Source organism: Hevea brasiliensis, chromosome 9 (genome assembly GCF_030052815.1).
Source record: "Hevea brasiliensis isolate MT/VB/25A 57/8 chromosome 9, ASM3005281v1, whole genome shotgun sequence".
Classification (NCBI taxonomy): Eukaryota; Viridiplantae; Streptophyta; class Magnoliopsida; order Malpighiales; family Euphorbiaceae; genus Hevea; species Hevea brasiliensis.
In genome coordinates, this window is record NC_079501.1 from 17,149,940 (window position 1) to 17,174,166 (window position 24,227).

A 24,227-nucleotide genomic window follows, 5' to 3' on the forward strand; every position below is an offset into this window, starting at 1 on the left:
ATTTTTTATTATTATTATCGTTAAGCATGTATATTACGCCAACGACAACGATTGGATTTGAATCCCACCAAGAGCAATTTATGCTAATCATCTGATACAAAGAAAATCAAAATATAATTGAAATGTCAACATGCAAACGCCATATTTTTCAGTAGGTCCACTTTGAAGATGAACAAGCTGTAGACATGAGGGATAGGGTAGGCAGTGTTGTTGATCAAAAGCGAACAACCAGCCTTGCACGCTTATTTTTACCTCCTATAAACATCTCTGCTCTAGATTTATCAGCTTAAATAATTCAACTACATAATGGCAACATATAACAACCCAACACCAAACCTTCCCTCTTCCTACTTTAAAACCTTTCTCGCTATTGCTCTACTTTTACATACACAGAGTCTAAGAAAGAGAGTGAGAGAGATGGTAAACCTTGTTGCAGCTCAGAGGCCCTTATTGCATGGGCTAATGAAAATGGCAGGGGTGAAACCCCATCCAGTAGAGATTGAGCCAGGCACTGTGATGAACTTTTGGGTTCCGGTTGAAACTATTGAGAAACAGAAATCCCAAAAAGGTGAAAAGACTAACACTCAAACCTTAACTAAACCAAGCAAACCAGTAGTAGTTTTAGTCCATGGCTTTGCTGCAGAGGGTATAGTCACTTGGCAATTTCAAGTTGGTGCCTTGACCAAGAAATTCTCCGTTTATATCCCTGACCTTCTCTTCTTCGGCGGCTCCATCACCGATAAAACCGAGCGATCACCGACGTTTCAAGCAGAAACGTTGGTGAAGGGTCTAAAGAAGGTAGGAGTGGACAAGTGTACAGTGGTGGGTTTTAGCTACGGCGGTATGGTGGCATTTAAGATGGCTGAGTTGTACCCAGAGTTGGTTGAAGCCATGGTGGTGTCTGGGTCGATCTTGGCCATGACAGACTCCATCAGCAAATCAACATTGAGTAGTCTTGGGTTTAAATCTTCGTCAGAGCTTTTGTTGCCTAGTTCTGCTAAGGGTCTTAAAGCTTTACTTTCTGTCGCCGTTTACAAGAAACTCTGGTTCCCAAATCGCCTTCACAAAGACTTCCTAGAGGTTCGTATTCATATCACTTTTATTTATTTGTTTTTTTCAGTATGGGTGAAAGGAAAATTTTTTATTTTTTCACAGCTTTTTCAACTAAATATTATATAATTTTTTTATCAGCAACTATTATATAATCTAATATACAGTATGGTGATCCAGTATATCTTATATCCTATAATGTGTACAGTGGTAGATCAAATTAAATTAGCAAGCTATTTTTTTTTTAAATTTTCAAAAGAAAAAAAAAACACATAAATGTGCATGAGTTGAACATAACAATTTCATGGGATAGGGCTAAAAATATCCATAAAAATGTTAGGTAGAGCTTGCATTGACAACACCCATCCAAAAACCTAATTATTATGAACCAGTAAAGAATATTATTTATTGTAACAGTTATAGTGCTAGGATATTCCTTTCGGAGCGATTTCAGAGACTTTAAATTTATATGAGAATAAGTTTATAAATTATTAAATTAAATATTTATATATATATTTATATATTTTATAAATATATTTTAATTAATTCTGTAATTAATATAAATATTTAATTTAATAATTATTAAATTCATTCTTATATGAGTTAGAGTTTATCCACTCTTTAATTATGTTAACCTTTGATGTATTATTGATCATTCTTGTAAATAATTACCCATTTACTTAAATAATGTAAAAAATATAGTGGAAATCTACCAAAATTTATCTATAATGCTTTTATTAAAATCAAAATCACAGGCAAAGAGCCACTTGAGACAAGTTGGGTATTTGAAAGGACAATCTGTCTAGGGAAAACAGCATTAAAAAAAAAAAAAAGGCCCACAAATCTGTTGAACAATTTTGATAAACATTTATGTAATTTCTGTCGAAATCAAACAAATTGGAAAAACACAGGTCATGTTCGCCAACAGGAAAGAGAGAGCTGAACTGCTAGAGGGATTAGTCATCAGCAACAAAGACGCCACCATCCCCACCTTTCCTCAGGTAATTTACCAATTTTCATTGCTCTTCACTGCATTCTAATAATTCTTTTGCTATATTAAATCATAATCTTGCAGAAGATACTTCTCTTATGGGGTGAGGATGACCAAATCTTCAAGCTCGAACTCGCACAGAACATGAAAGAGTATGCTTCTAGCTCATTACCTATAATTAACTTTGGCAATGCCTATATTTAGCCACAAATCTAAACCATTAATTGAGATGTTTTTAATCTGTGCCAATTTTAAAGAAACAATTAAAAATTTTAGGGATAAAATTCAATAATGTAAAAACTAAAATGTAATGAAAATTTTGATATTACTGCGTATGAAATTTGATTGAAATAATAAAGATTTTAACAATTTGGAAAATAGGAGTGGCGTTGTATTGCTTCTTTCAGGAGTATGTGAACCTTATAACGTGCAACCCACATTGTTTTTTTGGTGGACAGCTATACTAATACCATGCAATATTCCCTGAATCCTGATGAGTTGATTCAAGTGATCATAACACAAAAACTCCAGTACATAGATCCACGGATAGGATCGTCCATAAACATATTAAAGTACTGAAAATCTCAAACGACTTTTCTTTGATTACAGGCAACTGGGAGAAAATGCAGCATTTCAGGGCATAAAGAAGGCAGGTCACTTGGTTCACCTGGAACGACCATGCGTCTACAATCGTCATCTCAAGCGATTCCTTGCTTCCCTGCAAGGTGTTGAACTACAGAAGTGAAAATCTGCCTTGCATCTGTCAACATACCCTCCTTTTATTTGCACTCTGCAACATCTTTGCCACCAGAAACAACACTATTAAATGTATTGAATTTCTTTATTTTTGTTTTTTTCTCCTTTGAGCATATAACAAATCAAGAGTTAAAAGAATGGAACAACACATGATCCAAGGCGAGTTCATAAACACAACTGAGTCAATTTGCGTCAATAAATGATTTAGTTGAAAGCAGATCACACAAGCTTGTATAAACACTTCTATCTGAAGGATGATTGTATTTCTTCCAGAGTTCTTCCTTTGGTTTCAGGGACCCATAAAGTCACAAAAACAACAGTAAAAGCAGTCACCACCGTGTAAATAGTAAAAGTGCCTGTGACAGTGAAGCAGTTTTGTTAGACACTATAAACACCCACTTTCTACATGTGAAACAAATGTGAAAACACAAGAGTACATGTGCCTGGTGGGCATGGAGGGAGAGAGAGAGAGAGAGAGAGAGAGAGAGAGAGACCTCCACTATTCCAACTCAACAGCAAGTTTGCAGTCATTGTGACCACCCAGGACGTCAGCCAATTTGCCAAGGTTGCTACACTGCCGGCAAGGCCCTTAATATTCACTGGGAGTATCTGAAATATGCGATTCAGAAAAATTGAGTGCTTCATAGCAACTAAGTAGGTAACACATCAATAGTTTTTTGTTGGCAGACCCACAAGATGATATTTTTATATTATTTAATTTATAAATTATTTATGTGCACAATTTATCCAACTTTTAGATCCAAGATCAATATTGATGCACTCACCTAGGTTTTGTTTAATCTTTTACTTAAACATAATTCAAAATAAGTTTATTTTTCATTCTATAGTTCTAAACATTCAAATAGAATACATTTACACCATATCCATGAGACTTACAAATGATGTGTCTAAAGAAAACTCTCATCAAATACAAGGAGCAATTGCAGAGGAGGGGGCGGCAAGGGGCAATGGCTCCTTGGCCTCTAATTTTTCTAGTTGACCCATCAATTTTTTGCCCTAGCGCTCCCTCACTGCTCAACCTGCCAACCAAGGTCCCGCCACTACACATTAATCGTTCTCAATCATATTTGCCCAAGTAAGCCTCATCACTTCTATGTGAATATGTGCTTAATTTATTAATTAGTTCCTAAAGTATAATTGGTCAAAGGTGTGAAAATTTTATTGGAACTGGGAAGATATCAACATAGAACTACACTTTAATTGCCTTAAAAAATATTTTTTTTTCTCCTTTTGATTTATTTCTTTTCATCTCCTTTTCGAGTGATTTTTAAGCCAAAAATAGAAATGAGAATGAAAAACCTAGAGGATACGAATTGCGGTTTGTCTTCATTTTGATGACAAAAGATATCGTAAATGTTGGGCTTATGAATCATGTGAAGGATGAGAAAAAAGAGAAAGGCAGCAGCTAAAATTAAAATTTTGCTAAAATATATATTTTTCCTTAATCATTTGAATTTCTCCTCATAAAATTTTTTAATGCTATGCAACTTAGTATGTAAATAAAAATATGTCCCTGTGTTTACATATGTGGTATATAATAAAATGACATATCAGCATGAGATATATTCTTTAAACATCAGTTGTCATAAAGTGAAATATATATATATATATACACACACACACACACACACACACACAGTGGGTTTAACTTAGTAAAACTGACTATAGTATCAAAACCGAGGAAAGAGATATTCATATCACAAAGCCCTCTAAGATCATAAAGCTTTTAACTTCTTCTTCTTTGAACATGCACAAAGCCAGAGTATACAACTACATCCATATAGGATTGGTTCAAGTAGGTATAAAGTCCCTAACCAAAGAAGGTCTTAATACTTCTATCTTAACTGTCCTTAGAGATACACAGTTTTATGATTTTCAAGACTCTTTGCTTAGCTCTGTTTAGTGTAGTCTCTGCACTGGTCCTATTTCTTTTGAGTGTTATCCAAATTTACTATATCTTTGAATGATAAGAACTTGTTGGATAGTCTTGTTTTGCAAATTAAAACTCATAACTACAAAATGTTTCCTAGATCAATTCCCGTTGCTCTAATTTTTAAACTTCATTACAAAGCCATAATGACCGATTTTACTTTTAAAGCTCTTATTCACAGTCAGAAAGGAGAAACCCTCCTCCTACAAACTAACCTCACTAAAGCCAATGCTGTCGTCCCTAGATCTATCAAATGGAATGAAGTTTCCCTTTCAGATGATTGGATCTTAGAAGGAGCCCAATATCTCCTCCAAGCCCAAATACACAGCTTAGACAAATTGCCCAATACCCAAACAGAAAAGTAAAGTTATCCTTCACCAGGAAATTCACAAACTCGAGACCCTCTTATGATACTGCCTCTTCTTTTGAAACTATAAATTTAGGAAGGATTTCAAACCTACCTTCTGTAATAAACTTACCTATTACTCGAACGCTTTCTGTTGTTAACTTCCCAACCACCCAAGAACACTTCAACTAAATTTTTGACTTACCTAGACATTCAACTTCTGACATACCAAGAACTTCAATGCAAACTGCTGATTTTTCCACTACCATACCTAGACTAGTCTATTCCACTCTTAAAGAACAACCAAGACCTACATTTCCAACTTTTTCCTTTGTGACTGAGAATATAAATGATAAAATAAATGTTTTTCAAAAGGAATTTCAAGTCGATAAAGCATATCTTCAAAATGATTTTTATGCTCCTCATAATCATAAGAAAAAACTTTGGTTTTTCAAACACTTTTTGAATCAGAGACATGAGATCTAAGGAAAGTTTTATGCGTTTATTCATGAGCAGCAAGCACACTTTTTTTTTTATTGGTTTGAGATTTATGCTTCTGAGAATAATCTGGAATATCCTTTTCTGGCAAAGTCCTTAAATCCACTCTCTGAAATCCCTTCTTGGCAAACTCCAAAGAATAAATGGATTCAGTCTGTCCATTCACCACTTAGAGAACTCCAATTTAAACACCACAAAGCTACCCTTATAGCCTCACCTTTTAAAGTTAAGTCCGAGAAAAATGCTGAGAGAGATCTTGAAAACATCATCCAGCAAAACAATTGAACCAATAATTACCTTCACACTATTGGGAACTAGTTGAATGATATCCAAAAGCAAATCCAGCATCCCACTGTGATTACCTCATCTGGGGGATCAAAGATAAAAGCCCTAGTTTTCAAGCCCCTTGAGGTATCAAAGACTTCTCTGTCTCAGTTCTAGCAGAGAAACAAAGAAGAATTCCTTCAAGCCATTCAGGATCGCCTGAATCAACTCGGTTCCTGAACTTCAACTAAGTCTAATGTTGTTATTTCGAACACCCCTGAATCCTCTATCAATGTTATGAAACAATCTTCTGATGAAGAAAATGCTTTCCAAGAAAATTCTTCCCTAGAAGTCAACAAAGTCCATTGGCAAAACTCCCAATAGCTCTATTATCCGAGAGCTACTGCTTCAGACATTGTCATTGAAGACAAGCCAAGTGCCCTCTCTCAAAGCCGTTATAATGCTTCCTCTGTCTATGAATGGAACATAGATGAAATGTCTGAGTACAACATCCTTAATATCTTCCAGCAAATGCCTATCGAACCCAGACAGGCACTTTTGACCAAGCCATTGCAGAACTGCTTATTGCAGGATTCTCAGGCCAACTTAAAGAATGGTGGGACTATTATCTCACTCCCCAATAAAAGCTAGAAATTTTAAAGTCAGTAGAGATTGATGAAGATCAAGAATCAATCCTTGATAAGAATGGCATACCAATTCAGAATGTTGTTGCACTTACTCTCCATTTTTTATGGAGATCCATCACACCTTAAATACAAAAATGCTAAGCTTCTCTCTAATCTCAGGTATAAGAAGTTTAGTGATTTTAAATGGTATAAAGACACCTTCCATACGAAGGTTATGCTTCGTGAAGATTCCAACTAACCTTTTTGGAAAGAAAAGTTTCTTGCCACTCTCCCTCCTCTCCTTAGAGAAATGGTTAGGAATAAAATTAAGGAGCACTACAATGATCAAATTCCTTATGATCAACTAACTTATGGCGAACTTATCAGCTATACTAAAAAAGAAGGCTCGAAGATTTGTCAAAATCTTAAGCTTCAAAAACAATTGATATTAGAAATGCACAAAACTAGGAAAGAACTTGGATACTTTTGCCAATAGTTTGATATCTCTTACCTAAAGCCATCCTCTTCAAACTTTAAACCTTGTCAAGATTGCCAACCCAAGAGATATCGAAAACACCAAAAACACTACTCCAAAGACAAATCTTCTCACCAACCAGAAAAACCTTACAAGAAGAAAGCCTATACCAGAACATACCGAAGATTAGGGGTGAGCATTCGGTTTGAACCGAACCGAATTAAATTATAAAAACTGAACCGTAAATTTTAGAAACCGAACCGAACCGAAATGGATGAAAAATCAAATCGAACCGAACCGCTCTATTTCGGTTCGGTTCGGTTCCGTTCGGTTTAAACCGATCGATTTGATTTTTTATTAATTTTTTAATTTAGACTTGATTTTCAAGTTGTTTTATCTAATTTTAACTTTGGTTTGAACCTAATAACCACTAATCAATGAAATTAAACAATTAATATATATATATATATATATATATATATATATATATATATATATATATATATATATATAATTAAATATAATTCATAAATTTTTCATAAAAATAAATCAATTCAAAAATCGATTCGGTTCGATTTGACTATATAAATTACTATTCGGTTCGGTTTAATCGATTTTTTTCTCTTCAAAACCGAACCGAACCAAAATAACCGAAATTTTTATAATGTAAAACCGAACCGAACTGATTGAATTTTAAAACCGAACCAATTGAACCGAATTGATTCGGTTCGGTTCAGTTTTTCGGATTGAACTGAATTCTGCTCAGCCCTACCAAAGATCATATCCAAAGCTACAAGATCTCACTCCCAGGAAAGATGTTACCTGTTACAGATGTGGGAAAAAAGGTCACATTGCAAAATATTGCAAGCTTAATAAAAGGCTCCATGAGCTCCAATTTGAGGAAGAAGCCTTGGGCAAAATTGAAACTCTTTTGCTTGAATCAGATTCTGAAGACACTGTATCGGTTTCCTCTGAAGATAATCAAGCCCTCCAACTTGATGAAGTTCTTTCTAACTCCTCATCAACTGAAGTACTAGAAAAGCAACTAAATATGCTTACCAAAGATCAAAAGTTTTTCCTTAAAGTGCTCAACCATATTCAAGATCCTCAAATCCAAAAAGATTATCTCACAAAGCTTCAAGAATCCTTTGAAGCCTCTTCTTCTAATATTGTTCCACCCAAAGCCAACAACACCTATGATCTTACAACCATTCTCCAAAAAACCAAGTCAAACAAAGTCAAAACCCCCACTCCCCACTTCTGCTATCCAAGAACCCCAAACCGAGATAAAGACCATAAAAGCTGACTTTAAACAACTCCAAGCCAAGCAGAAGGAAGACTCTACCATTATCCAACTTCTTCTTAAGAAATTCTCTGAAGAAGAAGATGAACCTGAACCCAAAATTGAAACACCCCAAACAGCCAATCTTAAAAATATTCCAAAAAATTTTCTCTTCGTTTTAAAGCAAGTCACTTCTCAAAAATATTTCATCAAAATAACTAAAGATGTCTGATGATTTTAGATTGGACAATATTGCTCTTTTTGATACAGGTACTGACCTTAATTGTATCAAGGAAGGAATAATTCTAAAAAGATTTCAAGAAGCCACCAAAGAAAGACTCAAAACTGCAAATAACTCTTATCTTAAAATTGATTCCAAGATTGATGCATATGTTTCCAACAACGGTTTGTATATCAAAACTTCATTTTTGCATGTACACAACATTCATCATACTGTCATACTTGGCACTCCATTCATAAATCTTATCACTCCATATGCTGTGAATTATGATCATATTTTCTCGAAGATTAAAGGTAAAAGAATTGTTTTTCCTTTTGTGGAAAAGCCTCAAACTCGCAACTTAAACATCATTAAAGCCTGTTCTGTTTATGAAAACCAACTGAACTGTCTAATTTTATTAAAAGAAAGATAACTTCAAGATTTAAAGAAAGATGTTGAAGAAATTGTCCAATTTTATATTCATAGTTCCAAGCAAGAACCCAAGGGACAAAGAATTTTAAAGCAAAAAGAATTAGAGGATGGAAAAGTTCTTCCTCTACTGGAGGCACGTATTTAGCTTTAAAAGTGGTATACCCCTGATAGATATCAGAAGGCAAAATTTCGAATGTGGCTCCCATCCATGTTTACCATTGGGCAAACCATCTAGGAAAATGAAATTTAGAAATGGTGTTAAAGAGGAAGAGCCAAGTGAGGATTTGGTTGGAATTTTGAATTAGAAAAGCATTAATCCAGGCATGGTGATAATCCCAACAAGTGAAATTTTGATTGGATAGTAGGCTTGTTCCAAATGTGGCTTGAAATTTTTTGAGAAGTGAAAGGCCTTGTCTCCAATCTATAGGGTTGATAACTTTGATGATATTGCAAGTTGAGTAGTTTGGAGTAAAAGAGTTTTCTGGGAAGTGTTTAATTTTGACCGAACCTGTTTCAATCAAAATGCTTTGATAATAAGCTGGATCTTTTGAGCGATCCCACGATTTGCAATGCCAAGAACCAAAAAACTTTGTTGCACACAAACTGGGGTTAGCATTATAAAAACCATCTTCAACAGTTAAAATGCTTTGATAAGATTCCTTCAAAAAAAATTGTGGAGGGGGACTAGAGCTTTATAAAAAGTTTTGTGAAACAATTAGTTCCTTTGGTTTTGAAGTTAGATCTATTAAAGAGATAATTTTTGGAGCTAAATCAATTTGAGAAACAGTTTTTTGCTAAGAAAGAGGTTTTGGTTTGTGTAAAACAATCTCTTTCTCAGAGTTCTTTAAACAAACATCAGTAACCACATCTTTATGGGGTCCTTCAGGAAGGGACTCCCTTAGGACTTGGCAAAGTTCAAGATGGTTGACGAGATCTGCTAACCATTCCTGTATTTGGCTTTCTGGTAGTTTCGAAATTTGTGAAGTTGAAGGTCTTTGTAATTGATCTATTTCCCTCTAGAATAAAGTTTTCCAGGAAACCATAGGGCTTTGAGGGGTGGTTTTTGGTTGGCTTAAAACAAGAATTTGGGATTTGCTTGAAGATTTTTGCTTGGATGAGGAAGCTTTAGAAGAGGACTTTGGCTTGGATTATTTTGTTTCTTTCGGTGGATCTCCTGGAGGCTTTCTAGGGATCATGGTGAGGAGTCTGCAAAAATTCACGAGTTAAAAGTCAATGAAAGAATTCATATCTCCTCTAATATATTCAATGTCAAAATCAAAAATACTTAAAATGGCTTGCCATCTAGCAAAAATCTATTTTGAAGCAATGTTTTGAACATCTTTTTTCAAAATTTCTTTCACAGATTTGCAATTTATTCTTAAAAGGAATTTTTGATTAAGTAAATCACTTTGAAACTTTTGAATACAAATAACTATAGATAAAACTTTTTTCTTTATAATAGAATAATTTTTCTAGGTATTATCCCAATGTCCATAAACATATTGAACTATAACTTTTTTATCATGTTTCTGCTGCTTTAAAATTCCTCTGTATCCTAAGTCAGAGGCATCAGTTTCAACTATTTTAAAAGCACTGGGATTAGCTAGGTGTAAGCAAGGAATTTCTTTAATCTAGGCTTTGATTTTCTGAATGACAAAAGTGTGCTCTTGTGTCCAAAGCTTTGAATTTTTCTTTAACCCATCATAGAGGGGTTAGAGTATTCTATTAAGATTCGGGTAAAAATCTAGAACTTAGTTTAAACATCCTAAAATATTTTGAAGTTGTGTTTTCTCAAGAATTTTATAAGAAAACTTGTCCACAAAAGCAAAGGATCTCTCCATTAGTGAAATAGTGCTGTTTGAGATATAGTGTCCTAAAAATCTAATCTTAGTCTGGAAAAGGTTTATCTTGGACTTAGAGTCAACTAAACCATTCTTTTTGGCAACAAACACAAAAGTTCTCAAATGCTTGAAATGTTATTCAATGGAGGATGAAAAAGTAAAAACATCATCAATGTAACTATGCAAAATGCAGAATATGGATTGAAAATGTCATTCATTATTCTTTGAAATTCAGATGGGGCATTTTTTAGTCCAAATGGCATGACTCATATCACTATGAGTCTTCAATTTTTTTTTTTATATATATATTTCTATTGATAATATGTTAAAACTGTCTCCCTATGTCAACCCGAAACAAAGAGATTATATGTATCCAAATTTTATAGACAAAAGCAAGTAATATATGAATTATAGTTAAAAAGATTCAGCCTTTGATCTCAAATTTCTCCCTAAGTTTTTTCAACATCCTCAACCATTTTATGCAAATAATCAAATTTTAGTAAATGGTAATTGAAACTCCATATTAATTTTGTAAAGTTAAAAACAAGTTGAGAAGTTACCAAGAAAAAAAAAAGGTTTTCTTTTTTAATTACAATAGTTTGTAGAGTTTAAGATTTACATCATAACAATTTAAAATGTAGGTCCGATTTGAAATTACATCTAAAGGTTAGGGGCATAAGCCAGTAATTGCAAAGAAATATTTAACATGTGTAGTCCCTAGTAAGAAACTAAGAATGTCCTCAAAAGTCAGAACCAATGAAACACATGTGGCTGATTCATATAAGACATAATGGCAGTCATCATTGGAGAAAGAAAAATACCGTAACTGGAGACCAAATAAAGCATCCATAATGAAGACATTTGCTGTTGGTTCTTAATTTAACACACAAATCCAATTCAGTTGTTTATTCTTTTTTTTTTTTTTATCAGAAACAGTTATCTCGCTACATAAAACTTTCAAGGTCACCCTACCTTCAGCTTACTTTCTCGGTCTCGCAAGAATGCAGTAACCAGAGTGTAAGCAACAATTACATGCCTCCAACAACAAACTCCTATTGCCAATAGGCAAAACCATGATATATATGATGCCACTATCATAGTCTCCCTTTTGAGTGAGGCCTAATAGCTATTTCACTCCTATATAAAGCTTATGGTTATTCCCCTGAGCTTTATTGCTTTCCTAAATTAATCATTTTCCACTCTTTGTTGAGTAGCACATTCCCCAGACAATACAGAGTTGGATGGTTGGAGAAAATGATTTTAGATTTTGAAAGACTTGCCAGTTAGTCCTAGACTGCCTAGAGTCGACAGGATAGCAAGAAAGAAAAGGCGCTGATGGAACTGATTCAACTGTGTTTATCAAATAGTGCATAAAAAAGTTTATGCCCCCCACAAAACAAAGTGTTCTGCATGTTTATGAAATTATGATTGAGATAGGAGCAAAATTTTGCCTACCTCAGACATTATAAGCCAAGGAATAGCTCCAAGCCCAAGGGAGAAGAAAATTACCATAGCCTGCATGTAAGTAAAGGTTTATCCAATATATAAGAGCACAAACAGAGGAGCACACATGTACTTGCAATGGAAGAAATCATACCACAAGCCCCACAAGTGACAGGATTCCCACAATGCTATATAAATGTGAATCGTTTGAAACAATGCCCTGGTATCAATGATGAAGAAGAAAAGGGATAAGAAGGAATCCAAAGTTCCTCCAATAAACAAGTCAGAATAAATATTTAAAAACATAATATTAATTGTTAATGGCCTTGTGACATTACAAACCTCTAAATAAAAGGCAACTGCAACAAGAAGCAAGCTAACAGTCATTCCAGATGTAGATATCTGCACCAGGTGATTCAATTGAAGATCATATTTATTTTGTCCTTTATCACCAAACATGATGTTTTCTTTTCCATTAAATTGTCAATTAAAAGAAAGATACTTACAATAAGAAGAATCCTACGCCCAGCTTTATCCACCAACCATGTGGTGACACAAGTGGCAAGAACCTATAAAAAGTAATCTCTTCTCATTTGATGAATTGGGCAGGACCCATAATTTTTCCTCCCCTCTCTCTATCTAACAATTTCCCTTCTTTCTATTGGTACCATGAGGCTACACCAACTCTTATGCGAATGATCAAGGCAAAAGAAGAACCATAACATTGAGTATACCACCGGACTTATTACCTGAATGATCCCAACTCCAACAGTAGCAAGATTACTTGAATTAAGCCCTGCCAATTTACAGCCACTTAATCAACCATTGTTATTTGCTGTGAAATTATGGCACAAGGAAAATCGTAGAAACTACAATATTCATAACAGCATTTAGAATATTTTATATATTTATATTTTAATACTATTTTTCACTAGGATGAGAATACTGAATAGTGAAGTAAATTAGGAAGTTTCCCGGTTGTAATAGTATGTGATGTATTTATTAGTTAACCTATAACACGAACAATCCTATCTTTTCATAGTATCATGAGTTCATGGAAGACCAAGAGAAGTATTAAACTAACATGGTAATTTAGCTTTTGAAACAGCCTTGACAAGAAGATCATAAATGAGAGCAGCAACGAGAAAATCTTGAAAACTATGAAATATACATATTGCATCATTAGACATTCATGGAAGACCAAGAGAAGTATTAAACTAACATGGTAATTTAGCTTTTGAAACAGCCTTGACAAGAAGATCATAAATGAGAGCAGCAACGAGAAAATCTTGAAAACTATGAAATATACATATTGCATCATTAGACATGTTTACTAGGTAATCTCTAACAGCAGACAGTCCCATATTTATCTCATTTCCAAAACCAATTAGCAAGCAATCATAAAGAAAAGTGAAAAGGGAAAGTTAAAAAAAAAAAAAAAAAAAAAGGGGGTCATACCAGCACTTTCAAAGATGTTACTGGAATAGAATAAAACCCCATTGATGCCACTGAGCTGCTGGAGCATAAGTAATCCAATTCCTACCTACAGCATAAATTACTATCAACCTTGGGCGTTCTAAAGTTCCAAAAATAACACAGAAATAACATCAGAAAACCAATCAGAATTTCAAAACAAGCCAGTCTACCATCAAAGGGAACCAATATCTTCTCCGCCTGAGATCTGCAAACCGTATTGTTGTTCTTTTGTTTGATGATGCTACGGATCTCTGCAGCAAAATACATCCATGAGCAGTGGCTTTGTTTAGAGGCTAAAATGATGAATATGAACACATCCACCTTTATCATCTGAGAATCTTTTTCACCAACTTTGTTTGCAAAATTATGCTATACGTCTAAGTTGATCCAACTGAAAGAATGTGTACACAAACAGACTCATATGCAACCAAAAACAAAAAGACAGAGGGAAAGAGAGTGACATAGAACACAAAGAATGCTCAAAATGGAAGAGAAAATATCTCAAATTTTCTATTAATTCTCAATTGTCAATATTAATAATAAGCTATACTAAAATACCTAGATGACAATGGTATTCACAGTATAATAACTTGTCCTACTAGTGTACTAGGATTAAGAATCCCAAAATAAGAAAATATTAAGCCAAACTAACTAGAAAAATACTAAGCCTGATAGAACTTTTTAAAATATTCCTAAACAATAGAAATTTAAACTTACTAATTTTACTAGAAAGGCTGAATTAAAGATCTTAATTTCGCATTTAACGATTAAACCAAAATAATTCCTAAATCTTTCTTGACTGAACACAAAGAACATTCAAAAGGGAAGAGAAAGAAATTGAGAATTAAAAGTTATACTATATGTCTAAGTTGATCCAAGTGAAAGAAACGCACACGCACACAGACTCACATGCAACCAAAAACAAAAAGACAGAGGGAGAGTGACGTAGAACACAAAGAATATTCAAAATGGAAGAGAAAAAAATCTCAAATTTTCGATAGATTCTCAATTGTCAATATTAATAATAAGCCCTACTAAAATATCTAGATGACAATGGCATTCATAGTATAAGAAGTAGTCCTACTAGTGTACCAAGATTAAGAATCCCAAAATAAGAAAATATTAAACCAAACTAACTAGAAAAATACTAAGCCCGATAGAAATTTTTAAAATATTCCTAAACAATAGAAATTTAAACTTCCTAATTGTACTAGAAAGGCTGAATTAAAGATCTTAATTTCGCATTTAACGATTAAACCAAAATAATTCCTAAATCTTTCTTGACTAGAACACAAAGAACATTCAAAAGGAAAGAGAAAGAAATCTCAAATTTTCAATTAATTCTCAATTGTCAATACCAATTAAAATATGCTCTGCTAAAATACCCAGATAACATAGTTAATTATAGTATAATAATTAGTCCTACTAATACTAGGATTAGGAATCCTAAAATAAGAAAATATTAAACCAATCTAACTAGGAAAATGCTAAGCCTAATAGAACTTTTTAATATTCCTAAATAATAATATAATTCCTAAATAATAGAAATCTAAGCTTCCAAATTATACTAGAAAATCTGAATTTCACAATTAACAATTAAATCAAAATAATTCATAAATCTAGTCTTCCTTGACTACATCAGTTTGGTTCCATACCTTGATTTCATTCACTTCAGCAGAAATGTCTACATCAAATCCCCGTAAGACTTGCAAAGATGTTTCAAAATCTTCTGTCATCCCCATTTTGGCCTGGCAGATAATGAAACAAAGGAGGTTGAAAAGAAAATTAAAAAATTACAAAGAGATCAAAATGCACCAACATTCAGCACATGAACCATACCAGCCATCGAGGAGATTCAGGTATGAAAAACAAGCCAGGTATTAATAATGTGCAAGGCAACATTCCTGCAAATTAAAGAGGATGCATTAATTAAAGCCATTCATTCGTCAAACTACCTAACTGATGACTAACGTTTAGTTAAGTTGATAAATGTGAAAAGAAACTTTCCAATACTCGTAGCATTCAATAGGATTAGGACAATGTACTATACCAAAATATTAATAGCAACTTGTTTCTTTTATAAATGGTTTCAGTATAATCATGAATCCTGTGCTCAACTATGTACTCCAAAAATTGTAGCCCTAAAATCATAGGACCCACAGGTGCAAGGTTCAAGAGGGATTTCTTAGGGGCTTACCTAAAACTGCAAGCAGCCTCCAATTTACAAAAAGTCCTAATACGTAAGCTAGCATGATTCCAAGAGTAACCGAAAGCTGTTAAATAAAGCAATTGATTCAAACGATCGATTTAGCATCATGAACAAAAATTGACAAGAACAGCACAAATAATCTGATTTAGATGTCACAACCAACCTGGTTAACAGATCCAAGGCCTCCTCTCAAGTTCTGGGGCGATATCTCGGCTATATATACTGGCACCTAGACACAAGGTCAGAACTATTAGTGGACCAGAGAGGGATAATGTGCCCCCCTCTCATGAAAAAACCCAACTGATAAAGTTTTTGAACATAGTTTCTATGAGAAAGTCTCAGAATTCATGAGGGTGTGATAAGAATACATGAACAAATTACCTATCATGGCCCTCTCAAATATAGGTTAATATACTATATATATGATCTAAAAAAAAAAATCCAACATTAAATATAAGCAGCAGGAAAATAATATAAAAGGTAATTCTTCCTTTCTTTTCCTTATATTATATATCTATCCCTAATTTTAGCATGAATGGAAGCATATAGAGTAGAGTTTCTTGACGTTTCTTTCTTTTTAAACATTAATATAGCTCTCTTTAGCCTTTACATATAAGTTTTTTGCTTTTAAACTATAAAAAAATAAAGTCCATTCAAAACAAAAGAATGAGAAAAGTGATATCTTTTGAAAGTTTGATAATCTTTTGATAATATGTAGTGGCCTTTCTATTAGTAGTTGTAGTAAATTTTTTATAAAATAAAAAAGAGACCTTTATCTCTTGCATATGACATAATAATTTGAAATAAAACAGAACTTATGATATTACAATTTTAGTTTGTCCTTCCCAAAGTATAATATCTAGTTCTGAGTTCTGACTACATCTAAACATAATGAATCCGGATAAATTTTCCCTTTACACTATTCCCAATAATACAGTTCATCCATTAAACATTAATGAAAGGATCCAAAGGAAAAAAAAAAAAAAACACATATTGGTCTCTAGGCTTACAGTGTATGAGATTATACCAACACCAAACCCTTCCAACAACCTTCCCATGAATAAAAAAGATGAATCCTGCAAAAGCAGCAAGATATTATCCATGGCAAGCTCAAACAGGAATACAGCACACTAAGAAGTTCCAAAGCATCTAATGATCACTCACTTTTGCAAATGATATGCATAACCAACCAATTATATTAGGGATCGCGGCAATCATCAGCGACTGCAATTTAACATAATAACACAGCAATTATCATCCATTGGTTAAACGGCTACCTTTATTGACAAATATGCAAGAACTTCCACTGTGTTAATGAATTGTCAAATCATTCCTTCCAATATGAAAAGAACTAAACATTGTAGCACCATTAGTAGAATCTTTCCATAATTTCTTAAATAAAAACGATTAAGAGATGATATTGTACCCCCTTGCGGCCAATGTACTCAGAAATCTGACCACTAGCAATAGCTCCAACCATAGCGCCAACATTGGATAAAGATCCAAACAGAGAGAACTGTACACAATCAAGTCAAACTTAAACCAGAAAGAAGGGAGGGAGGGGGGTGCCGGCGGAGGAGAGAGAACAAAAAGAAAAATTAAAAGATTAGAAATGAGATTCAAAACGCAGAAAGTAGAACCTCTGAAATAGAGAGCTTGAGATCGCTGATGATTTCCGCTTGCGTAGGCGAAGAATACCCACACTATATTCGGAGAAGCAACAAACAAAAAATTCATTTGGCATACACACATTAGAGTAAAATAGAGGGAGAAGGGAATTAAAAAATATATTTTATAAAAAAGAGCATAGATGTTTTACGGTGAATCCGAATTGGATAGGACCCAAAGCAACGATAAGGACGCAGAAGACGACGGAGACAGCGCCATCGCGGATAAACTGGGTAGAGGAGCCCATCATGCTGGACTGCCTGGAGCTCATTCTATACCAACTACCCGTGTGGAGGAACGGTTTCCTAAGTCCATCCTCAGTCTCCTCCCTGGAGCTCATGGTGCTGTTTTAGTTTACTCAATGATTTTCTCTTAGGCAAAATTATCAAACAAGATTGCTTGAAATACAACTCTTCGAGGTTTTTTACCCAGAGAGGCAAGTTTCAGAGATTGATTTCCGAGAAGGAAACGGTGGCCGCAATGATGTAGAAGAACAATTAGTGTTGACTGTTGACGGTGCAAGTGGGGACACGTATTTTGTAACTTTTCTTTTGACAGCACGTATTTTGTTTTTTGTTTGGACTTTTGCATATAATGACGTGAATAAAACACTGAAGTTTTTGTCACCTTATACATATTTCCATTCATGAAAGCCACTTCAAGCCCAATACATGACAAAGTAGATCCATCAGATTATAAATCAAGTGGGCCTCATGGATCAATGCAAGTTACATTTGCAAGGAAGAGCCCACTTGAGGCCCACCTAACCCTAGCCCAAACAGCAAGGCCCATACGTCCACAAACACAAAAAACCCTAGAGTTGGGAGACCATGGCTGAGGCAGTCGCATGTTGTCATTCTTCTCCGGAATCGGAGAGCAACGGACACTAATTGAAATATGAAGATCGAGGCTCTTCAAGTTGAAATACTATGGAACCTTCCTCAAATCACCCAATAAGCCTTTTTTCCACTGGTGACCGAGACCCCAAGATGCCCCAAGCACAGAATTAGTGCTCTCCAAAAGGCTCAACAGTGGGAGAGAACAATGCTTTTGATTTTAGTGTTTTTAAATTATCAGTGACTGTATGAGACAGAAAATTTTATAGAGAAAATGGCACAATTATTTGTCATATCCAGAATATGGCAACGACAGACAAAACACATCACCCAAAGAGTCCTAATGTACAACCAAAGGCACTCTTTTTGGGTCAAGCTAACTATTAATCAAGTGATGAAAAAAAGTATAAGGAGGGATTGGAAAGAAGCTTGTGAGTGAATGAGAACAGATGCATCTCCCATCATTATATTTATATCCAGTGGTGCACTATAGACCTAAAATGGGACACGCAACAACTGTTTGCTTTTATACCTGACTTAAACAATTCTTGATGATGTTAAAGCTAGCTAAGAGCCTAAGATGGTAGTGCTCTTAATCCTCTTACAAAATTGAGAGCTAAGTTGAATAACTCACGGCCATTTCATTGTCGTTGCAGACATTCATTCATAGGTGGAAACTTCCTTGGAGATAGAAGAAATATCATCTATTTTCATATGCTTAGTTGCTTGCACAATACATATGTATTCCTCTTTAATTTGTTTTCTTCAAATCCAAGCACTTCCTTAGTAGACCCGTTTTGGCCTTCAATGATTTGCAAAAAACTCTATTAAGGCGAGATGAAATACAAGAATTTTATGAAGCTAAAGAAGTTCTGGGTCTGGGTGTACTAACCTACGATACTGTGCCACATTAAAAGATAATATTTTATAAATTAAAAAGACTAAATAACTTTTTTCATCTATAAGTTTGAAAATATGAGAATTAATAAAAAAATTAATTGAATTAAATATTTATAAAATTTTAGTTTTTAAATTAAAAAAATATATTTATAAACATGAAAATTCATATAAAAAATAATTAAATGAAAATATTAAAAATAATTAGTTAGAATTCATATAAAAATTTAATTAAATTAAATCATTGCAAATTTTAATTTAGTTTGCTGACATTTGATTAAAATTTTGCCCATCTATTAATAAATGAAGGATATGCATTTTAAGTATTTATTTGATATTGAATTTGAGAAGTTAAAAGTATTTTTTAAAATAAAAATATTATTTTAAATATTAAAAAAAATTTTAAAAATATATTTTATTATTTTAATAATTTTATGATTAAAATTTATTAAATTTAATTTTAAATATTTTTTAATTAATATATTTAAAAAATAATATTTTTTTTATTTTTAATAATAATGTAAAACAACACTAGATCAGTTAACTGTAATTCAATGAAAAAATCTGGCTGTGCCCACCCGACATTCTGTATTTGTTGCCTTCCCACTTCTGAAAAAAAATCTATATCATATCACTGCTGTTTTTATGCCTCATTAATAATTTTCTATAGGAATGATTTGAAATTTTGAATTACAATTAAAAGATAGAAAAATAAAAACATAAATGCATATTGTTTAATAATAAAAATAATAATCTAATAAAATTAATTTAATAATGACAGTTTCTTAAAATTATTTATCTTCAATGTGCTAAAATGATAGAAAAGTGTGCTTTTAAAATCACTAAAAAATAATTTTAATATTGAAAATTGATTTAAAATATATTTGATTATAAATGTTAAAAATGCTAAAATTAATTGAAAAAAAAGGAAGAATTAATGAGAAACCAAAAGAGGAAACAAAGGAACAGAGAAAGAACACTTGGCTAGGCATTTGCCACGTTCAAAACCAGGCAGCAGCCGGTGGGTGCATATTAATCAGGGAAGACATTTACTATTTTCTTTGTTTAGTCACTAGCGCATTTCATATGAAAAAAAAAAAAAAAATCGTGCATTCAAATTTAATCATTAATTAATTTATGGGAAAACCAAATATGTTACTAACAAATTCCAATTAGTTAAGAGGCAGCTCATCTAGATAATTTAAATTATTAATTTCAAAGGATTTAATATAATTATATCCCATAATTCCAAATAATAAACAAAAAAAAAATTAAATGTGTAGATTTCTTTTTCTAATTTTCGTTTACTAAACAACCTAGTGCCACAGGCAGAGAATCGGTCACCGCTCAGATTGAATGAGATAACATTTTATTTTATTATATGATAATTTTAAATAAGACCAACCACTGCAGCCTTCTTCTGTCACCTTATAAACACATAAACAAGTAACACAAACTCTTCCAAAAGGAAAATTATATCCTATATATGAAATGTAAACTAATAATAAAGAATAACCACATTGTATAATTTCTCCTTCAAAAGATACCAATCCCTTCCCGAAAGTAACCATCCACATTGGAAATACGCATTAAGTAAAGTCGTGCAAATGTGAAGGTTTCTATAAATATTATTTTTAAAAAAATATAAATAATATTAGAAAATATTAGAAAAAAAAAAATTTTACATGATTTTGAATAAGCAAAGCATCATGTGCTAGGAGAAAACAAAAAGAATAGCAAGAGGGAAAAGATGAGAGTAAAAAAAAAAAAAAAAGGAATAGGTATATATATTGGCCAAGGAGCAGATATTTAGCACTAATTGCAATTCGTAAAAGATGAGAGCCAAAGTCACTGGTTAGTAGGGAAAGTGTTGAATTTGCAGTAGGAGACACAAACTCACAGACAGAGAGAGAGAGAGAGAGAGAGAGAGAGAGAATCTGACACGCTAGAAAGGACAAAAACTGTGTTGTGGACCAGAGTATTCCTACTTTTATTCTCTTCACAAAGACCACAGGGAAAAGGAAGCCCTTTTGTTCTCTCTTTCTCTCTCGTTATTTTAGGTTAAACGCTTGCTTAAGAGCTTCTCTAATTGGGGTTTCAACTCTAATATATAGCACAAAACTGAGACTCTTTAGCCTGTGGACTTGAGGTTTGCAGGAAGATTCCAGGCAACCAAACCAAACGATAAAGCCTTATATATTTCTCTTTCTCTTTCCCTCTTTTTGCTGTTTTGCACTTAAAAAACACTTGGTTTAGGGTTGCAGCCTTGCAGAGAGTGGTGCAGAAAGAGACAGAGAGAGAAAGAGAGAGAGAGAGGGAGAGGCAATAATTAGGAGCTGGACTAGTGTGCAGGCTATGGAAGAGAAATAGCATGACCTTGTCGGTTGTTCTGCAAGAGTTCTCTTCTTCCGGATGTCATCCACCTCTTGTCCTTGTCACTGTTTTTTTTAGTACAAAGGCCACAAAACCAATCCGCCCCGTTACTTTGATTAATGGATTTTAGGGGATTGGATGGGATTTTGGGAAACAGCCTTCTTATCCATCTCTCTCAAACTTTTCGCCTCTCCTTTTCTGATTTTTCTTCCTTAATCGCTTCTGCAACTATCAGCTTCATGGTGCAATTACAGCTTCATTACTTCAAATCTACAGTTTAATTGATCAAGGTAAGTATTTGTTTTAGTTAAATCTAGCTAGTAGGGCCCATAGTAGTCTCATTTTCCCCGCTTAATTTGTTTTTTGTAAACGAATTCTCTCATTTCCTTTCCACTGTGTGTGTTTTTTTAGATAGGGTTTTGCAGAAAATAATCTCTCTTCCAAGTCATCTAATCATACAAGTCTATATATTGCTCAATCACTTGCTTACGTCTTTAGGAATAAGGTTGAAATCAATGATATGGGTTGGTGGGTTTTCAGCCATAAACGTCAAAATCAGAATAAGGAAGGAGAATAATCTTGAGTGATTAGTTCTTTGATGATCATCTTTGTTCTGGGAGTGGATGGGCTAAACTAGGGTTGAAAGGTTCAAAGGAAGATGCCATGGTTTTGACAGAGATAATCAGGAAGATGATGACGATTTGAGAAGTGGAGGGTACTAGATATCAAGACTTAGGTTCAAAGCTTTTATCTCGCAGATCAGTTTGATGGAACTGAGAGGCCAAGAGAAGGAGATGCCAAGCTCTCTGGATTACAATACACCTAATAGAGATTCCTCCTGCAAAATCCCTTCTGCTTCTATAATTTCAGCCTTCGGAGCAACAAAAAGTGATCATCGTCATCAAACCGTTACACCTCAAACTCTTGAACACCATCTTCCACTTAATCTGCAACATCAAACTCTCAAACCAGCTAGAGATCCTGACCAAACCCCAGATCCAACTCCGGCTCCACTTTCACTTCCAATTGCTGCCACAAGAGCAACATCACTTACTGCCAGTAGATCCATTTCTAGATCACCGCCACCACCACCAGCATCAACAGCTATCGCCACCGCATCGACAACATCAGTTAGATATCGAGAATGTTTGAGAAATCACGCAGCAAACATGGGAGGAATCGTCGTCGATGGATGTGGAGAATTCATGCCAAGCGGCGAGGAGGGCACCCCAGAAGCGTTGAAATGTGCAGCTTGTGAATGCCATAGGAACTTCCATAGAAAAGAGATTGGTGGGGAAAAGCCACAATGCGCAGCCAATTGTTACTACACAAACAATAACCAAAGAAACACATTACCCCTTCCTCAACAACTTGCCACTTCACTTCCTCAACCGCAAGCTTCTGTTCATCAATATCATGGGTACCCTCATGGGTTTTCTATGACCCCCTCCACGGCCCCAATTGCACCCATGATGATGACCTTCGGTGGGAGGGGGAGTGGTGGTACGGAGTCATCAAGTGAAGATATCAATATGTTTCAGTCAAATTTGCAAGGAGCAAGATCTATGCAACCATCGTCGTTGAAGAAGAGGCTTAGGACAAAGTTTAGCCAAGAACAGAAGGACAAGATGATGGAATTTGCAGAAAGATTGGGATGGAAGATCCAGAAACAAGATGAGCAAGACGTACAGCAGTTCTGCTCACGAGTAGGCTTAAAGAGAAAAGTTTTCAAGGTTTGGATGCATAACAACAAACAATCCATGAAAAAAGCAAATGTAAGCACAATTGAAACCCTTGAAAAACATATTTTATGATGATATATTTGTGACTACAATTATAGATTAGATGTGCATTTCGAATAAAAGTGATGATCAATAGAGGTTAGCACTCACTGTTAATTTTTCCTCCATATACTAAGAAATTTAACATGGACCTTTTCTTGTTTAGATGAACCTGAGAATGATCACAATTTCTATCATTTCAGATAAAACTTAATGGGATCTCTCATTTTCTTTTTCCTTCTCCCATCACCAGCCCAAACAAGGCATTTCTACTAGCTAGAAATAATATGTACATAAAAAAAAAACCAAAGATTGAAATTGTTTTTGAAATTGTAAACAAAATTGAACTCGATCAAATAAGGGAAAAAAAAAAGCAGAAAATGAGAAAGATGGATCTGCTTTTGGTCGAGCCATATGAACGTATGGAAGGTATGTTTTACTCTTATATGTGTGTGTCCATCTTTTGTTTTCCCCCTTTTGTTTCTTTTTTTTTTTTAAGCTAAAAATATCATGCGTTGAATTTCCATAATCATCCAAGGTGGCCCCTCTAGCATATTGCAAGCTTGGATTCCTTGAACCTTTGCCTCGTAATCTCTTTTCATCTACACATCTTCAGAGATTTAAAGCCGGATCGAACGGGATATTTACAACACAACAATGAAATTGATTAATCCTAATAATGCATGCCCTTATTTGTGTTCAACTAATCAAGAGCACCAAAATTTTTCTTCTAGTGGGTCATAACTAATCACTGTTTGGAAGTGATTGTTGCTTCTATTATCTTTGATATGATTGCTTATGTAGACGACAGA

The 24,227-nt window shown here is 34.0% G+C and overlaps 3 protein-coding genes across 5 annotated transcripts; 2 read left to right on the forward strand and 1 right to left on the reverse strand.

The window, feature by feature from the left end:
* Positions 1–295: 295 nt before the first annotated feature.
* Positions 296–2,885, forward strand: LOC110665013 (uncharacterized). The gene is made up of 4 exons (XM_021824959.2): positions 296–1,080; positions 1,962–2,051; positions 2,126–2,193; positions 2,651–2,885. Exons 1-4 carry the CDS (start codon positions 307–309, stop codon positions 2,784–2,786), a joined length of 1,068 nt encoding a protein of 355 aa, XP_021680651.2. The 5' UTR covers positions 296–306; the 3' UTR covers positions 2,787–2,885.
* On the reverse strand, positions 2,864–18,094 carry LOC110665010 (sugar transporter ERD6-like 6). 2 transcript variants are annotated; one of them, XM_058153201.1, is made up of 18 exons: positions 17,680–18,089; positions 17,501–17,563; positions 17,287–17,376; positions 17,025–17,084; positions 16,871–16,936; positions 16,024–16,089; positions 15,849–15,924; positions 15,491–15,555; positions 15,307–15,399; positions 13,822–13,902; positions 13,634–13,718; positions 12,925–12,971; positions 12,682–12,744; positions 12,518–12,577; positions 12,330–12,395; positions 12,188–12,247; positions 3,292–3,406; positions 2,864–3,153 (listed from the first exon to the last, which is right to left on the reverse strand). In XM_058153201.1, exons 1-18 carry the CDS (start codon positions 17,866–17,868, stop codon positions 3,041–3,043), a joined length of 1,458 nt encoding a protein of 485 aa, XP_058009184.1. In that variant the 5' UTR covers positions 17,869–18,089; the 3' UTR covers positions 2,864–3,040. The 2 variants fall into 2 exon arrangements, 1 of the variants encoding a protein (XP_058009184.1); XR_009151280.1 differs by lacking the exon at positions 2,864–3,153 and adding an exon at positions 9,834–10,097 and having other exon boundaries at positions 17,680–18,094.
* A 3,087-nt stretch (positions 18,095–21,181) lies between these two features.
* Positions 21,182–23,525, forward strand: LOC110665011 (zinc-finger homeodomain protein 6). 2 transcript variants are annotated; one of them, XM_021824954.2, is made up of 2 exons: positions 21,182–21,924; positions 22,046–23,525. In XM_021824954.2, exon 2 carries the CDS (start codon positions 22,402–22,404, stop codon positions 23,446–23,448), a length of 1,047 nt encoding a protein of 348 aa, XP_021680646.2. In that variant the 5' UTR covers positions 21,182–21,924; positions 22,046–22,401; the 3' UTR covers positions 23,449–23,525. The 2 variants fall into 2 exon arrangements, with proteins under 2 accessions (XP_021680646.2, XP_021680648.2); XM_021824956.2 differs by having other exon boundaries at positions 22,133–23,525.
* Positions 23,526–24,227: the final 702 nt, after the last annotated feature.

What these genes read in the sequence shown, in the direction of transcription:
- LOC110665013 (XM_021824959.2), top strand. Translation starts at nt 307, where the DNA reads ATGGCAACATATAACAACCCAACACCAAACCTTCCCTCTTCCTACTTT. An exon ending in CCATCCCCACCTTTCCTCAG is followed by an intron (nt 2,052 to 2,125) that starts GTAATTTACCAA and finishes ATAATCTTGCAG; the next exon opens with AAGATACTTCTCTTATGGGG. An exon ending in CTCGCACAGAACATGAAAGA is followed by an intron (nt 2,194 to 2,650) that starts GTATGCTTCTAG and finishes CTTTGATTACAG; the next exon opens with GCAACTGGGAGAAAATGCAG.
- LOC110665010 (XM_058153201.1), bottom strand. Translation starts at nt 17,868, where the DNA reads ATGAGCTCCAGGGAGGAGACTGAGGATGGACTTAGGAAACCGTTCCTC. An exon ending in CTGAATCTCCTCGATGGCTG is followed by an intron (nt 15,400 to 15,490) that starts GTATGGTTCATG and finishes ATTATCTGCCAG; the next exon opens with GCCAAAATGGGGATGACAGA. An exon ending in CTGAAGTGAATGAAATCAAG is followed by an intron (nt 13,903 to 15,306) that starts GTATGGAACCAA and finishes ATTTTGCTGCAG; the next exon opens with AGATCCGTAGCATCATCAAA.
- LOC110665011 (XM_021824954.2), top strand. Translation starts at nt 22,402, where the DNA reads ATGGAACTGAGAGGCCAAGAGAAGGAGATGCCAAGCTCTCTGGATTAC.